The following is a 19,023-nucleotide window of genomic DNA, read 5'->3' as shown; positions in this document are numbered from 1 at the left end:
TTGAGGTGTGGTGGCATAAAACTTGAGGGGATTCATTTGAACACTGAATTCCATCTAGTTGTTTATTAAAGAGACATTTTGCAACACGCACCAGAACACAATAGATTGAAGAATACATGTAAGAGGAATTAAGTATATCTTTGATTTTTAACAACTATATCCTCTGACCTTTGAAGGCCGATTAAAGGAAACATTTGAGGATGTGGTTTTGGTTTTTTGAGAACCATATCTTGTGTCAATCAAGTTTTTTGATGCAAGACCCACTATTTAAACGTATCAATTATTGAAAGGAATGTACCGAATGTACCTCACGTACACATTGCTTTAGCTGGCTGACCTGACTTGGCTCGTTTTGGCTTCTCTTTGAATAAAGTATTTTAAGATGTGAAATATATATGCCTGCATGTCTCTGCTCTTTTCGGCTTTAGGGGATTTTGGGTGCAATCCCAGCTGGATCAAGAGCCCCTAAAGAAAGGAAAAACATGACTTGCAAAAAGAAGAACAGCACTAAACTGTTATCTGCACAATGTTTTAAAATTCTGTTGTTTTTTTCTGAGACAAAGAAGCATGTTTTTCAGACCATTAGTAAGCATCCACCAACACAGTGGATTACTATGCATGATACCAATGCAAGGAATACGTTTCCTGCCAGCACTCTTGAGGCATAATGTCGAGGAGTATGGGAGATGAGTATATGCAATATGCATACATATCTCCAGAACATGAACAATACACTAGGTCATTGGTTCCCAGCCTGGGGGGTGCGTGAAGCTTGGGAACAAGTTGTAAACAAACATTGTTTTGCTCGTAAAATCTATAAAATTGACACATTTTTAACTCTGAGTTCTGTTGCCCCAATTACGTGTAAGATGGGAGAAGTACTCAGATCAAGTATTTAAGTAAAAGTAGTATACTGCAGGGTAGCTTGTGAATTTACTCCAGGTGGACCTAAAGTCTGATTTATGAGTTATATTTCACATCATTAATCCAGATCCACACCATTTACCTCTGGACTGTAGAGGAGCAGAATTACAAAGAAGCAAAAGCGGAAATACTTAAGTACCTCAATATAAGTACAGTACTTGAGTAAATCTACTTACTACCACCATTGCAGGTATTTTATGTGTGCTAGCAGCCCATAATCCACACTATGCATAACATGAATCAATGTGAATTATGTTTCTAATTTGTTTAGTTTTTCCCCTAAAAAATATCAAAAATAACCTATAATAGAAATACTGTTAAAGAACCGGATCGATAAGCACCATTTGTAATTGTTTCAATTAGGCCTCATTATTTCACATCTGCCAATACAAGCACTCACTTGTTCATGTTTAATCCATAATAACATATAATTATATAGTTAGATATTTTTGCCTTGTTATTATTAGCAGAGAAAATGTAATGTTTGTAATTGTATACAACTATTACACTATATACAATTAATTCTACCAATCTCGGTGGGAACCGGATTAGGGGGGGCTCGGAAGTATTTCCAATTACACAAGGGGAGCCTGACTGAAAAAGGTTGGGAACCAAGCTAAGCTAGTGGCTCTGTCACAATGACAATGCTAACATGCAAATGGGAAAATCGTAGGAACACCAAAGTTGTAAGGATTCATCATCAAGGGACCGTGAACGTCTGTACAATGCCAAAACTTCTGATTTGGGGCAGTGTGCTGATCCACAAAGGGCCAAAGTTGGAAAGAACATCCCTCAGAAAAGGATTTAAAGACATTTATTAAAGCAATTTGTCAAAAGAATGTATCATCTTTGTCTTTCAGGGTATCTGTATATTTGTAAGTACACGTTTAATGGCATTTAGGTGCTTTCTAATACCTCTAAAAGGAAACATAATGCTGGCTAAAAGGAAAAAGTAAGAGTTTTATTACATTTGAATAACTGAAATATTCAGAACACAATAACAGCCTTCTTATTAACAATATTAAAACTTCATGGTGGTATACTAAGCGCAACCAATGAAAGAAAAGCACCCCTCTGCACTTACTATCAAATAAACATAGTGGTGCACTTCAGGGAGAAATTGGGTGTAATGTAATTTAAGGATAATAATTTGAATATCAGCTTTAAAATGTGGATTCACGAAATAGGACAAGACTATAGAATTATTGTAATCCTAGAAAAAAAACTAAATTGAATACGATTTAAATATCTTTAGAACATACTTGTACTTGCTACAAAAGTAGGGAAAGTGGACAAAGAGACACACTGACTTAGCGATCATGAGTGGCATAATGCATACATACACACGCACACACACGCACACACACACACACACACACACACACACACACACACACACACACACACACACACACACACACACACACACACACACACACACACACACACACACACACACACACACACACACACACACACACACACACACACACACACACACAGTAAATGTCACTGAGGAACGCAATCTGTCCCTTCCACTCGGTATAGGCGGAGCTGCGTTCTCTCAAAGCCAGCTGCGAGGGGCTGATATTAAAATGGCAGTGGGAGAAAACAATTTACACACACCCATAAATTAATCTGTCCCTGAGATGCATTTTGAATAACTCAAAGGGGGTCAAAGGGAAGGTTTGGAGCGCTAAATGGCAGGACCGGTGTTGGAGGGCGGGGGAACTTTATATCTCAGTAGCTGCTAAGCTGAATAAGACGAGAGGACAACACAAGCAGGTTTAAATATGAAATATGCGCTATTTAAACTTTCTTGAAAGTGAACCGTATAACAAAGACAAAAGGAGAATTCAGTTGATTTATGATATTTGTATCTATTTAATTATCTAACAGCATTTGTTTAAGAAAAAAGAAAAGAAAGTAAGCGTTTTTGCAGTGTGTGCATTTTGTGAAATGTTTATTACCAAAGTAACTCGAGGGTACTGCAGACTACATAATAATTCACGATTTCTTTCTGCTATCACAGAGAAAAACTGCTCTCTAACACAATATTACCCTCTTGGTTTTATTGGTCTCTTTGCGTCTTGTGCTGATTCGCCTTGGAATAATAATGCGTGCAAATGTAAAACCATCAAACAAGTTTTTCATGCACATTACTTGCAGTTTATAACCAAAGATGCCCTTAATCCGCACTATAACTCAGATGGAATTCAACTGTTATTGTTTGCAATGCTTAGAACATGCAATAATTGTATAATTCACTACGAGTCACACGATCTTCTAAAAATGGTTTGATGCAATGTGTCACATAACAAAGCCCTATGATGCACGGCCTTCTAAAAGGGAAACATGGTTCCCACATGTCGTTGAAACGTATGAAAAGTTGGCCCTGAAGGCTCCTGAAATAAGTCATGAATAGGCATTCACAGCAGAGGGAGAACACATGTTATTTGGTAAGGGGCGGGACATCTCTAAGTGGTTGACCAATCACAACAGAGCCAATCTAACCAATCAGAGCCGACTGGGAACTTGACTATAAACAAAATAACTATAAACTGCAAAGTCTTACTCAATGGGAATTGTGCGCTTTAAGGTCTCATTATTCATCATCTGTAAATACAATTTAAAAAATGAATCACTTGGATTTAACTTTTTGAGACATAGTCATTAAACGTTAGTGGCAGCCAAGGGATCATTTTAGGAAGCTTTTAAGTAGCGCTGTCCAATAAAACGGTTTTCACCTGGTAATGAGATATTACAGGTGTGAGAGAGGAGAGATGCCACAGTGTTTAACAGTCATTGAGTTAGAGAGAGGGGGATATTAACTGGATGGCTTGTAGAGGAGGGGGAAGATGCCGCCGGAGCTTTATACATTCCTCTCGGCCCCGTGCATCTGCCACCATAATTTGTGATAATGACGGCATCCCAGCAGGGCCACTCTGCGCGGAGTGATTCCGAATTGATTTAGTGCATTAATTACGCCCCTGTTACGCCGGTGTCATGGACAATATTTTACAATTTGATAAGCAAAAGACGCGCCGTGGGATCATTTTTGATGAATTGCGAGGGTACGGTCGCGGCGCGCTTTTATGGTCGTACCTTTTAATTTAAACGGTAATCACTTTCTCCCCTCGCACCGCGGAAGCAGCAAGATTTTAATTTCACCTCCGAGACCTATGCTCTGCACCGTGTCGGCTTTGATCAGGCGGACAAAAAGAGGAGGCACACATCAGCGCACACACACATTTGGATGCTGAACACAAGCAGCTGTGTGCATGCATGTGTATCAGTGTACATGCATATGTTTCCATAACATTGGCTTTAGAATATGTGAGTGTGCATTTATACTGGCCCTTATGGACCTCGCTCTGCATCCAAACAACATCTCTCCAGAGCTGCAGGCTTGACACCCAGGAGCCTGGTAATGAGCAGGAGCAGATTCTCCGTCGTACCACCTACTAAGACCCCCCGGGGGCCGAAGACACCCCAACATCCTAACTGTGAGGCTGCAACTCCCACAGGAGCCAGGTTCAACAGTTTCCTGAAAGTTGTCAACTCTGTAAACTTGGTTAAAGCATTGAAAAAAGCAGTTTTGAAAAAAAGGGGTTGCTTGGACACAGTTAGGCAAAAAAGGGTTTTCCCAGAGGGCCGGCTCGCTGGTGTTTTCTCTGTTTCTAAAATATATATATATTTTATACAAATAAACCACGACTGAAAGAGAACCAGAGAGTAAAACCACAGTTAGAATCAGTGTTTCTGCTGGTGTGAAACAGGATGGAGGGGCTTTGCTCACTGCTGATGTCTACCAATGTGTTGTTTCTCTGAAAGCTGAACACCCAGATGCTCAGGAAGATTTTCCCAGAAGCCGAATTAAAAACAGAGGTCTACTGTTCTTTAAAAAAACAATCAATACTTATAAAAGCCAGTATGAAAGCGGAGCAAGCTGATTGAAGTACAACATCTAAGTTTCTTCAATGCAGTTTGGCTGCTGCTAACATGAGGTGATATGAAGGCATTACAGGACACCAAATAAAGCAATTGTACATTGTATATGTTTAAATGTATGTCTTAGTAGGAATTGTGCCTCTTCCTTATTGTTCCTACTGAACAAGCAATGCAGCAGCAGCAGAGCAGACATGATGACTGCATGCAGTGTGAGCAGCACCACAGATGAAACACAGCCCTTTCTATCCGTTATAGCTCGTGTGTATCCGTTTGGCCTGGCCACTGATGGGCAATCAAAAGGACACACAGAGGGGGAATGACAGATCTGTCCATGTTCATCCGTCACAAATCAAGATGTTTTTCAGTTGTTTGTTTGTGTCTCCTCTGTAAGGCTTGAGGGGAGAGGGAGGGGGGGGGGGACGCACGCACGCATGCATGCACAAACACACACACACACACACACACACACACACACACACACACACACACACACACACACACACACACACACACACACACACACACAGTAAGTCTGAAAAATTGTTGTCAAATCTCTGCATCAGAGACTTAGAAGAAATGTCAATGTTCTACAAAAGTTTCAAAAATACATTGTAAATTGAGATTTCCAACAAATCATGTCAAATACATTTCAAAATAAATGTTTTCCTCTATTTCTTCAAACCCCATAGGAAAAAAACTAGTTGTTTTTGGCAGTATATAGTATAATAAGAACTACTCTTCCAACTTCTCTCCTGGTCAAATAGCTCTCCAGTGAGGGAGGCAGAACACAAAAAAAAAAAAAAAGTAAAATTCTGTATGTGTCTTCTCTTGGATTTAGATGCCTCCATTACCCCACAATTAGCAGGATATGCGATACGTCGGGGTGGGTGCCACAGCGATCTGGCAGGGTGCTTGGCTGGAGCGATCAGGGTGCTAATTTCCCGCCGTTAAAAGCTGTAATTATGCAGACGCTGGCAGGCGCATGGCAAGGCGCTAACAGCCGACCGTCCCAACCTTTTATGAGCTCCTCAGCTGGTTCAGAGGCTAATGACACTGTACGATTGGCCCGGGCCCTCTCCAGCCGTCGCTCGGGATCATGGTGTTCTTTTTTTCCCGCTGAAAGCCATCGCGGCAGAATAGTGTTAAACATTTATAAAGAGCAGGGACAAAGATAGAGGCAGAGGAACACTTGACCTCCTCGCTGGCCTGTCCTCTTCCTCTCTTTTAGTAAATACCATCTCTCACGGCGAGGGGACAGATCTCTCCTCACCCTAAAAGGCCGGCAGCAGTACAGAGATAGATGTATTGCACAGTTTGCACTCATTAGGAAGTCGGATTCTTCCTCTCTCCGTACCGGAATGGAAATCAGAAATAACTTACTCTTTGCCCTCAGAGAAAATCCTGCCTTCTCCTGGAAACAGGTTTGATATATTTTTAAGGATTGGATGGAGCTGTGCTAAATAAATCAAATGTAGATGTTTTATCCTTCAAACTGGCTCCAATGGAGGAGGGCAACATAACAAGTATAACGGGAGAGGTGCTGCAATATATAATACATAAAACATAAGGGTTTTTCATTTTTGGATGTCATTTCTGCCTATTATAATGCTTATTGTTATTATTATTATATAATAAGTTTGTGTTATCATATAATATAAAATCTTATCTATTTTAAATTATTATTTTTGTTTTATTATTATGATTAGTAGTAGTATATTTGTAATATTATTATAGTATTAGTAGTATAATTTGTTTAATTATTCGTATTTTTTTTCCGGAGCTGGTTAGTAAGAATTCATTCTGCAGATATAAAAACGTTTCAATAAAACAGAGATGGATTCAGATGTGTATGTTGAACTAAGAAGGGTGAAAATCACACAAAAAAAATCATTAAAAAAAAAACTGACCTCAAAGTTTGAAACCCTCCATGACCAATATGGCCATTGAGCTGTTATATGGCTCGCCACTGTAGGTTAGGGTCATCTCTAGTTCCCCTAGCCCACCTCAGAGACATTACCAATAACATGGGCCTTCATCTTCCTCCTCCCCAAATCTGGAAAAGCATTGCTTCACACAAAGTATGGGGGCCATATCATGAATGGCAGACACAGCTGAAGGACATATACGTGGGTGACAGAGAGGCGTCTGAATAACTGCATCACGGTAAATGAATAGCACAGAGTCCCTCTCAGTCGGTTAGAGGAGCGATCGGATGAGAGCTGAGAAATGACACACAGAGAAGCCCTAATCTGTGACTGACACCGTGATCTCAAGGACTTACAAGGGAGAAGAAACGGCAATGTGTAGTCGAGTCAAATTGGTATAGAGTCATGACGCAAAGGAGGAGAAGCTGTCATGATAAATGAACCTAATCAACCTCAGATAAGCGACCATTTTCCTCTGCAAGTGTTTCCTGTACACTGCTTTTTTAACTCATTTCAACACGAATAGATAAGCAACAGAAAAATAATCAACTTAGAATGTAATGTTGAATGTAATAATAACAGATTATGCTCTTTTTAGCCTCTTAAATATTGATAATGCTTTATTTTATGGTTCAATAGCTTATCTAACCTTTTTCTAAGCCAATCAGATTTAATGTATATTAAAACTAAAGAAAATACAGATTTTCTGTGATATGGATCTGCGTGATATTAGTGCAAGAGAAAATTGGTAAATTCAAAATATATAGATCTTACATTTTTCTTTTGCATTGTCATTAAAAATGTATATTTAAAATCACATAATTTAGAATTGTTAAGGCTTTTGAAAGATTAATTTAAGATATTTAGCTACTAATTAAATCCTTATTTTAAGATAATTAAATGTAATTCCTTACTATAACTAAAAGCATCAGTTAACATTTTTATATCAAAGAAATATTCGGTTTTCACTGACAAAGAAAATCTATGTAAGGACCCCCCCCTGGACTGTTCCCCCCCCCCCCCCCCCCCCCAATACTTTACATCTACACAGCAGCATGCTACAAGTGACTGCACAAAGCACACGCTGGTAGCTTGCTAAGCATATGAGGCAGCGGAGCAGAACAACGCACGCCTCCACAATACATTTCTGAGGGTGCACGCTTTGAAAGTCGCTGAGCTGCAGAAACACTTTCATTTAGCAGCTGAAACACAGACCGAGGAGAACGGGAATCCTTTCGGAGTCTCTTCTCTCATCCTTTTTTATGTTCCCCTCTGTTGCCTTGGCTCTGCTGACATTTCTGTATGTTACCATTGAAAAACAAAGCAGTTTTTCTTCATTACTTTCCGCTGGTGTTTGCCAGAGATAAGCTCTGCAAAGAGAGTCTCTGTTTACATGTATAACACAGAGCATACAACCGAGGGACATCCATCTCTCTTTACGGCTTGTCCACAACTTTAAACACAAGCATGCGTTTCCGGACACTTCCTGTCTCCTCTCAGCTGCAGCCCTGGCACGGCGCCCTATCCTGGGCAGCGCGAGCCGCCAGATTGATCCGGCTTTAATGATGAGTCCTTCGGCCTAGGTGACATCATTAGCTGCTTGTGTGCCACCGCGAGGCCACTTGGCACGGCTCGCCTGCTTCTCTTCTGGGAAAATGGGTCAGCGTGAGTGACAGGCTGAGAGACGGCGGCCAGAAGAGAACACGGAGAGGGCGATGCCCTTCACACACCTGTGTTCACACAGTAATCTGTCTCTGAAACAAAAGCACTTCTGAAGAGCTCTGAACAGTTTTAAAAAATTCATTTGGATGCTTTTCAATCCCTGGGTTGAATGGAGATTGAAAAAGAGTCTGTGACTACAGGTGGGAACAAAAACCAGGTATTAATCTGGCACGGGGATATCTCTTTTAAAAGCTTTACTAGTGATACGGTTTGATGGTACAGGTTGTTGTTTTGGTGCTTTTATGGTGTATTGTCATGTATAACTGTGCACAGATACTACCACAGGGAACATTGTACATATTAGACTCCTAAATCTCCTAAAGTTAATAATGACACACAATCAATTCCCAGAAAGAAACTAATCCTTACGATAACCATTCCCACCTGACCTATGTGAACTGTAACTCAACAGATTTGGCATTAAACTGGACTAAAGCCACACTCATAAGAGAGTGTGTGAACGGGGGTCAAGCTTCATGAAACACTCTTTTCTGCTCGATCACAGCACTGTAGGAGTTCAACCCAGGTCAGTATAAATAATGCAAGCCTTAGAGGCTGCATTTTAAAGTGCTCTATGATTAATGGTGACCTAATGCCGGATAAAACGAGAATATAAATTGACTCCGATGTGATACAGACTTGGATATAAAACTAACGTTATCGCGCTTTTCTTCTCTTGCACTCTCTTTACGTCCACTAGTGGAGAATGAAGGGGAAGTCACAGAGATCGGCTTTGGAAGAAATCTGGAGGCTGCAGATCCATCTCATCCATCTATCTGTCAGCATCTCAGCAGGCACAAAAACACATAGCATGTCCCTGCCCTCAACCCCTCTCCTCTTACACACACAGATATATGCAGACGCAGACACACACCCCCACGGCCACAGTGGCTAAACATTGTCATTTTAGCACAGCAGCTGTTTTTTGCAGGCCATAAAAGCAACAGCCCCTTTAGCGCTATGCTCCCTCCTCCCTCATTCTGTCCACAGTGTCCAAACGGTGCATACCTCCCAGGCTGCTGGTGTAAAGTGCACTAACTCTCTATGCACTGCCTGCAGCTCACAGTGTGTGAGTCTGCGTGTTGTTTCTGCCGTCTTTGAACGTTGAACTAACAAATATGAGTCCAGGTGCGGATCATGCGAGTCAGAATTGCAGAATGAACAAAAAACAACATAATCAAACCTGAGGAGTTGAAAAAGTGCGACTTGTAATTTCAATGTTCATATAGTAAAATGAGGGTTTCTACAACTTTTAAGACCATAAAAGTCAAGGACCTTTCAAAGACCTTCCAGGTACAATTCTGTCCAAGTATCTAAGACTTAAGAAAACACACTTCTTTTAATTGTTTCATAATGTAAAAAAATTGTTTTTGGCCCTTAATTCAAGGACTTTTGAAATACTTTCCAGGCCTCATTTCCTAAAATTAAAGGATCCAACATAATTCAGTAAAAACAAAATAGTTGCAATTAAATAAATAAATATTTAAGCACCTTCCGTCACCATTATGTCTATCTTCCAAAACGTTCTAACTTACTAAAATTCAATTTATTTTATTTTTTAGACAACATAAAAAGGTGTTGCCCGTGACCATACAATGTACGTCTTAAGAATGAGGGCGGAGTCGCTCTGATTTCTCGCAAACAATAGCGAGATTGCTTCAGAGTTTCCATGGCAACCTATTATCCTGAATCCTGACCCCCCTCTCATCCACTTACCAATCCCCCAGATGCCTAATTGTTTCCCTAATGATGCTAGGCCTAATGGGACTGTTTATGGTATTCATTTGATAGCACTGGCCCAGTAATTAGACTGCACCTCACTTCATTAAACAGCAAGGGGGGGGGGGGGGGGGATGCCTGGTGGAACTTACAGTATACACACGGCACAAGTGCATTCTGTCCTGATGACACACACACACACACACACACACACACACACACACACACACACACACACACACACACACACACACACACACACACACACACACACACACACACACACACACACACACACACACACACACACACACACACACACACACACACACACACACACACACACACACACACACACACACACACACACACAGACACACACACACACAGACCTGGGAGAGCAATGCGTTCCAGAGGACTGCTGATGGTACTTTACATTCAGAGTGCTGCTCATTTGCCTCACACACGTTTCCTCCCACAGTCAATCCTATATACCTCTTATCATTAGCGCTCTTGTACTGTATAGTGCTGCAATGTGCGGGCTAACAGCTAAAATTAATATTCAAGAGCGATCTGAATTCTAAACACATCAGAGGCCGGTTACATTGTGTAACAAACTCTGCAAAGAAAACATCGAACAACCCTGCCGTGAATGCAAATGTGAAAATGTCCGACTTTTGGCTCTTCAAAGACTTATCTAACTTTTTTGTAAGTAATCACAATCATCTGAATCAGAATACTTAATAATTCATCCCCGGAATCCCAGGGAATCATATTAATGAGTTGCTTAATGTTTGAATAAATAATTACATAAATGAATAAGTGGAATACAAATAGTAAAAATGTGCAATAAGTCAAATAAATCAACAATGTATACAAAAGTTAATTATGCAAATCGAGCTTTGGAGAGATTGATTTAAGATATTCTAATATGAATAAAGTCCTTATTTTAAGATGAATAAATTCAATATATTTTAAGAATACATTGGAACTTGTATATCATATTAAAATTATATATTGATATGTCACCATCAATACTGGCCTTTAACAAACTTTCCAACCAGTAACAGCATGATTTGGTCTTTCTGTCTGTCTCTGTCCATGGTGCTGAAATAACCCAGTTTCCCACTCAAACACTCATCTTACTGTCTGTCTCTGTCCATGGTCCTGAATTCCAGTATCAGTCCTCTCCACAGTGTCGAAGCATTCTTTCTTTGCCTCTATCCACCCATAAAGTGACATCATGCAGTCGTGGGTTGGATGTTCTTACCTTGAGGAAGGAGAGGTTGCGGTTCCGATCGATGCTGGTGATCTCCAAGTTGCCCATGACCACCTCACAGTTCTCGTAGAGCTTCTTCAGGGTGCGGTACTGCAGGTCCAGGTCCGACAGAGTGCTCAGCTTGTTCTCAGTGCCGGGACAAACTGGAATGGGAGACAGAAATAAAATGACGTCAATTTAGCACGCAAACGTTTGACGATAAAGCCGAAAAGTCAAGTTTGAACACAGCTAAAAACCACAAATTGTCCGAAAAGGGAATAAAAAAATGTCGACGGTAAATCAGTCTGAAGGTAGTTGGCTTGGGATGTAAACGGCCGCCGGTTCAAGTCCCAATCAGACCAAAGTGTGGACTGGTATATGTATAGGATTGTGAGAATTGTGCATGTGTTCATGTGTGTATTTTGCCCTATGTGTGTAGTGTGAATAACTTAATCTCCCCTCAGGGATTAATAAAGTATCTTTCTTTTTAGTTTAATTACATTATTTCTAAGTGGTACATTTGACAAAAATATATGTCTTTTCCCTCGAAAACTCATTTTCTTTGACTCCACTTACAGAGATATAACAGATATAACACCAGACTGTACATGCATGCTTCAATGACTACTGTATAGCAGAGTCTCGAAGAAATGTTAGAATCAGTGTGATAATGAATGGAGAATAATGGGCAAGAAAAGACAAAAGGAGAGGGATTCCGGCAGGGGGGGGGGATTTCAGGATGAAAACCATGTGTGAGAGACTAACAGAAAGGGAAGAGATGAAGGACAGAGGGAGTGGTTGTAGAGGAAGAATAGGTCGGGAGATTACGTAAATTGCTAAAAGGAGGGCAGACGTGACCCTTGACAATGAAGGAAGCTCCGACAGAGGAGACTTTGGGAGGAACAAGTGGGGGGGGGGGGGGGGGGAGGGGTGAGAGGGGCGGATATCATTTCTCCGAGGCACTGACCTACAGTCTGGGTCTGGCACCGGCACACCGTTTAATCAAAGATATTCAAATTGCCTTGGATGACCTTTACAGAGGGGTTTCACTCGGAGACTTTATACGCGGCTGACAACATTACAAGACTTTGAAGATATTATGGAGAGTGCAAACTGCTCCATTGGTGTGTGGGAAGGAAGGGCAATTAGAACGTTGTACATTTTCAGCCGACCACAATAATTATGTAAGCACAGGAACACAGATATTGCTTCCAACACCCCTCAAGCAAACACGAGTTTACCAATCCATGCTAATGGCATGATAATTACAGCACATGTATACAGACCTGTGCTTGTAATTTCAGCCAATTAGAAAGAAAATGTACTTGTAAACGTTTTAATCGAACACGGACGAATAAACGACTCCAAGAGGGAAGATCTCCTCCAAGGCCAAATGCACTACTCACAGTGTTAAAATGTGGAAGAACTATTTTTTCTATCAGCCCTTGATTGCATTTGGGCCCAAAATGTTATGAGGTACTTCAGGGTCCACGCTTCATTCGTCCACCAAACTTAATGAAAAAGCGTTCTTTTGTATTTCTGCTGACAAACAGACAAACCAAAAGGAAAATGCGGAGGAAAGTCTGTAATGTGTCTCATTGTAGTACAGGTCTTGATGCTGTGAAAAGACATCTGGAAGCTAACGCTACCAGCCTTTTGGAGAAGTGTTTGAAAAAAACATGTTATCCTGTTTTAAAAGCGACTGTTACAATTCACAAGAGCCAATGAATGTTCTTCATGGTCTGAACAAAACTAGTATACAAAATAAACTCTAGCAAGGACCAACATGGTACCTTTGAATCCTGACCTTAATGTATCTTACTAAGAACGTGAGACGAGAATTCTCTAAATGTTTGTGCAGCGCTAATGATAAATGCATGGCAGCAGACTAATGCAGCAGCTACCACTGTAATTAGTTCCTGGTATTCCCACCTATCAAGCGCTCCCCCCCTCCCCCACCCCTCGCTGCCAGGCTCTCCAGCAGTCAGTCAGTCAGTCAGCTCCCCTGCCTCCGTCTTGCCACCATCTGCTCCGTTCAGCTGGCACGTCGCCACGTTACCGCGGGGCACGACCGGGGGTTTGTGTGCACCGGGATGGAGTCTGGCTCAATGTAATTAAACTGCTCATTAAAGTTTGTCAGCGGTTCAACGTTTCACCTTCTTTTGATATAATATAATAATTCCTTTGGGCTTAACATAACTTAACGAGCTGAGCAAACGTTATTCAAACTTAGGGAATTAATATAACGTACAAGAGAAATATGATTAGAATATTTCAGCTTAGAAAAAATGAATAAAAAAGGAAAATAATTACAAGGTGCTGGATTATTTAAACAACATTTTTTGGGTGCTACTTACAGTACATGATTTACACATGTTTTTAAATATAAAGGTTATTGGCAGCACAGGGCACCCATAGTCAAGAACAGCCTTGCAAATGGGTGCAATGTCTTTCTTTGAATAAAGACACTATAATTGCATTTCCCACAAGAGTTACCTTGTGTTTGTGGAAACTACAAAAGCAGCAACAACAACACTTGGTACGAGTTGAGTTTGTTTTGAGGCTCGAGAAGAAGCGTTCTTGTTTTTTTCACATTACATTAAAGAGATGTACTTTGCCAACTCATTGCTCATGGGCAAGTCTTTCTTTCTCAGGGTAACCTTCGGCAGCTCAGATATTTCTTCTTTCCACCCCGCCAATGTTAAACTACTCCACCCTCAAGGCCCGCTGCACATGTTCTTACCATTTGTGCAGCTGGGTGTGCTTGAAATGAACTATAATTATTATAGATTCTATTCAGCTTCAAAGATATTGAACAGAAAATGTGCGACCTTTAAAGGACATCAAATGTATGGATTTAATTGAGAGGGTGTTATATGTTTTCAGCCTTTTATTTACTTTTGCACTGCATTGAAATGATAACCTGCAATGCAAAATAGGGCCCTTTTAAGTGAACTTAACACTATGTCATACGAGTTTGCCCGAAGTACACTGGTTTCAAACGTATAGCCTGAGGATATTTGCTGGGTTTTGTAGTCTTTACTCTTATTGCAAAATGAATATCTTACATGTTTAACCTGTTAAGCCCCAAGCTTGTTTTTCAGGCCTCAGGCTCGAAAACGACATTCCCAGAAGAAATTACTATATCTTCACTTCTCAAAGGGGTAAATTAATCATCCTTTTTCTCAAAGCAATGATAAACCTGTGAGTTGGATGTAGAAAAGTCAGAATCAATATAGAATTGTTTTTATTTTAAAGTAAATTCAGATTGAACATAGTAAAATCATTTTTAATTATAGTGTCCGTCCAAAAACACCATATTACTTATAGTGAAAACCACCCTTGAATGATGGGAAAGTAGACTAAAAGCTTTAGGAATCCAAACTGTAACATATAATAAGTACGCTGTATCAAGATTGATACAAAACAAGTGACATTTGACCTTTTTAGAGAGATTTAGCAACAAAAAAAACACTTCTGGGGTCACTTGGGTGGATTTTCCATAACTCTGGAATCCATCGGTCGATTTGATGATTGACACCTCTTTTGAACCGTTAGAGCCAATAGAATCAAAGGGGAAGTTCCTAAATCCACCTACACGTTCCATTGAAGAGTGAGAGTGATGTGAACGCAGTTTGCCCAAACCGAAAGCTATGTTACGCTCTGAAAACTGAAAATTGAAAAATAGGCTTATTGCTGACGGATTATCAGTAATCATTTCAAAGCGACACAAACATTGGATTAACCTATGGATTAACCTTCAGCAGCATTTCTATCGTTGTAATGCCATTGAACACAATTTAGCAAGGTAAGACTCTTTTCCGTGTTTCCCCCGTAAAGCTACGTGGTGTGATGTCTGGGTTTGCTTCCCCTGCCGCGAATTCTGATCGCTCAGTGATGACACTTATATTTCTAGAATCTGTGGAATCTCAGCTTGCTCATCAATATCTTGTGTGTGCAGATCCGATAAGTAATACGGGTATTTATACCGTGAGTTATGTGCTAAGTGCGTTAGCATTTTTTCGCTCAGGGTTCATTTAGACGCTTCTTGTGAGACTTGTGTTTTGTTTTGGTAAAAATGGTTCGTATCGTCAGTTAGCTGAGTTTCTTCCCGTTAGGACGGTATGACACATTCATAGTTTGTTAAATATTAAGAAGCCCTGAGACACAGTTTCGTGAAAAAAAGAAGAGATATACAAGATGTAAGTTATGACTATTTGTCATGCTGCCAAAGTTCACAATTCCCACAACTCCCAGAATCAAATAAGAAAAGAGAACAAATGCAGAGGAAAAAGAACTATTGCATAGTTGAACCGGCCCGTATATTGAGCAACATTGAGAGCTCATAAAGTCCCATATTGCTTTATAGATCGTCGGCTCTGCAAAGATGAGTGTGCTTCCCTCTCCTCTGTGATCCTCCATATTGCTGTGTGGGACACAATGGCAGTGAGGGGACCTGAGGTATGGTGATAAATGAGATTTGCTGACCGCACACACAGATGAATTATTAGATGAAATGATTTAAGAGCGGCTACAAACTTAAAGGAAGTCTACAAGGAGCTCAAATTGGTCCGATCGATGCACGTGTGTGTGAGGAGTTCCTTCTAGCGTATGCGATGAAAGGTTAGCGCGCGTCTGTAATCATCTGTTATTGAAACCTCCTGGCTCCTGTGTGTGTGTGTGTGTGTGTGTGTGTGTGTGTGTGTGTGTGTGTGTGTGTGTGTGTGTGTGTGTGTGTGTGTGTGTGTGTGTGTGTGTGTGTGTGTGTGTGTGTGTGTGTGTGTGTGTGTGTGTGTGTGTGTGTGTGTTTAATGCCTGTGAGTGCTGATAAAAGCTCAGAGGGGAAAAATAAGGAGAAAACAACTCTCAAAAGCCAATATCGGCCAAACACACCCACACACACGGAGAAAAGAGGCACTCATTCAGGGTGAGTAAGCAAGGTAAATAGAATTGAGGTGGAGATAGAAAGAGAGACACCATCGTGTATTTGGTAGAGTGGGAGCGACGTCCAGGAGCATTAGCATTCATATCGACACGCTCTACTGTAAATGCTCTTTTCTCTGGGCTCATTTGGAAAGTGTCTGGATCCATCTGCTCTACCTCTTTCTCTTTCTTAATTTCTTTTTCTCTGCCTTCAGCCATTTATTTCTCCCTCCCTCCCTCCCTCCCTCCTTTCTCCCGGGCTCGGCGGTGGCGGACAATGTAAGTATTGAGCCATTGCCTTTTTCCCCCCCCCGTTAATGCATCGGGTGACACAGGGCCATGTGCACTTGACAGCTCCAGTGTGTGTGTGTGTGTGTGTGTGTGTGTGTGTGTGTGTGTGTGTGTGTGTGTGTGTGTGTGTTGTGTGTGTGTGTGTGTGTGTGTGTGTGTGTGTGTGTGTGTGTGTGTGTGTGTGTGTGTGTGTGTGTGTGTGTGTGTGTGTGTGTGTGTGTGTGTGTGTGTGTGTGTGTGTGTGTGGAGCAGATATCTGCCCATCAGGACAAAAGGCACTATCTTTACAATCTTTGAGGAGACAGGAAAGGAAGCTTGGCATCCAACCTTTAGTTACTTTAAAGGCCAGTACAAAAGAATACAGACTGTCTTTTCACCAAAGGATTTCCTTTTACCAAAATGCAAGGTTGGTTTCTTGGCAGTTATGCTTCCCGTACATCATCCATGTGGCATATAAACCTAGCCATACATACCAAAACATCTCCAACACGTACTACAAGGAAGAGGGTTCATTAAGTGTCTGCAAAAACACATTCACTTTGATTGGAACTGAGGAAAATTGCTGCAAATGTTTCATGTCTCAGGAATGCCATGGCCGAAGGTAAAGGTTAGGTATTTACTTCAAATGGTACGGCTGCTCAATTAATCGTATTTTAATCGCAATTACGATTATGGCTTGCAACGATTGCGAAAACAACGTAATCGAAATAAAACGATTATTTTTTTATTATTATTATTACTTTTTCTTTTTTGCATTAAAATACATGTAAAAAATACATTTTTTTATTTATTGTTTTTTCAGTTAAATTATACTTAAAGTTCAGGGTTAACTGTTAAAAACATACTGTTCATATTTTTTCTCCAATAAATTGATGTTTTCAAAGTAAATTGCCATAATCGTGCAGCCCTATAAAATGGTTCCGTTTATACATTGAACTTGAATGATGGAGGTTAGGCATTGATGTCTAACGGTGAGGTATGTCGCTGGGCAGCGTGCTTACAAGAGTTTTTTGCCAAGTTTGGCAAATCAAGAGTTCCCATATAGATGACATGACTAATGTAGGCCCTGTGGAATGCATGCAACAACAAAAAAGGAAAATAAATGTAATCCTGCTGCATCGATTTCGGTTTTGAATCCTACGTTTGCTTGTGAAAGAGAAAGATGGTCAAAACTGAAAAGAAAAAGACAAATGTTCACGGAGGCAGGGAGATGAACAGAAGGGAGGAACAAAGCAGCCAACAGACAAAAGGAGAACAATCGAAAAGAGAGAAGAACAAGCGAGCTCTTGGCAATATTATCGGATTGTACAATTCTTGCCCTCAGCAGCCCAGCAGCGCAGAGAGCCGACTCTACTGCCTCAGTGCCTTCACTAGACGCTGTGTTTCCTGATCCCATTTGATGACAGCCATGTCTTTATAACCAACACATAATGAGCAATAAAGACGGGAAAGACTTGAGTTGGCAATCTCTGTAGACGGAGATGATTCTCCCCCCCCCCCCCGTCTGATTCTCAGTCCACTTCAAACAGTGGTGCATTTCATGTCTTTGTCTGGGTACATCTGTGTGTAAATATGCCTGTGTGAATGCATTGAAGAATAAGTTGTAGCTGCGTAACCCAGTTTTGCTGCCGGCGCATCCCTTCAAGTTTCGTTCCTCGCCCCAATTTAATCTCCCTAAATTGAATTACAACTTAATCCTGTCTCACACCATTCTTCATGGAACAGAGTTGAGTAACAATGAGGGAGCATCCTCTGTCTCCTCTTTCAGAGAGATGTGTGTGGGCATGTTTCCACAGAGCCTGATCCATCCGTGGTGTGAGAGACGAAGGCAGACAGTTACCTCCCCTCGTCTTCTCGCTGACCTATTGAGCAGTGCCCGTTTTTATTTCTCACTACATCTCTTCTCTCACGTTGCTGCTTCTTCTTCCGATTGTATTCTCTCTGTATCCACACTCTCATCATGTCCTCCAAACTGTCTCATTGTTCTATCAGTTTGCTCGCTTGGTCTTGTCTTTTGACCCATTTTGCAGACGCAGTAACGTAACCCATACATGCCCTGCTTCCTTGGTTAATGCAGCCCAGGAACAGCAGGTGGACTTTGGCACAAGAAATAAAGTATATATGTAATATATAGGGATGTATCTCCTTAGATTTGAATAACTGTTTAGCGTAGGTGGCAAAGAGCATTTGAAAAAACGTCCAAAATTGTGTTAAAACAAGCAAAAAAACAGTTTATAAAAGTCTTATGGAAACACTAAGACACAAACATAACCTCTTCAACAATTGAATGTAAATAACCTCCAATAAAAT

The 19,023-nt window shown here is 40.8% G+C and overlaps 1 protein-coding gene across 6 annotated transcripts in view; it reads right to left on the bottom strand.

The window, feature by feature from the left end:
- LOC307032375 (receptor tyrosine-protein kinase erbB-4) overlaps positions 1 to 19,023 on the bottom strand; it is a 237,893-nt gene that overhangs the window by 99,465 nt on the left and 119,405 nt on the right. For all 6 annotated transcript variants that reach the window (XM_079670293.1, XM_079670292.1, XM_079670290.1 and 3 more), the window contains one exon: positions 11,512 to 11,663. In XM_079670293.1, coding sequence (XP_079526419.1) covers positions 11,512 to 11,663 — 152 coding nt within the window. The remainder of the gene's footprint in view (positions 1 to 11,511; positions 11,664 to 19,023) is intronic.

Source organism: Notothenia rossii (assembly GCF_949606895.1).
Source record: "Notothenia rossii genome assembly, chromosome: 3".
Taxonomy (NCBI): Eukaryota; Metazoa; Chordata; class Actinopteri; order Perciformes; family Nototheniidae; genus Notothenia; species Notothenia rossii.
The sequence above is the reverse complement of the archived record's forward strand: the minus strand, read 5'-3'. Positions and strand labels throughout refer to the sequence as shown.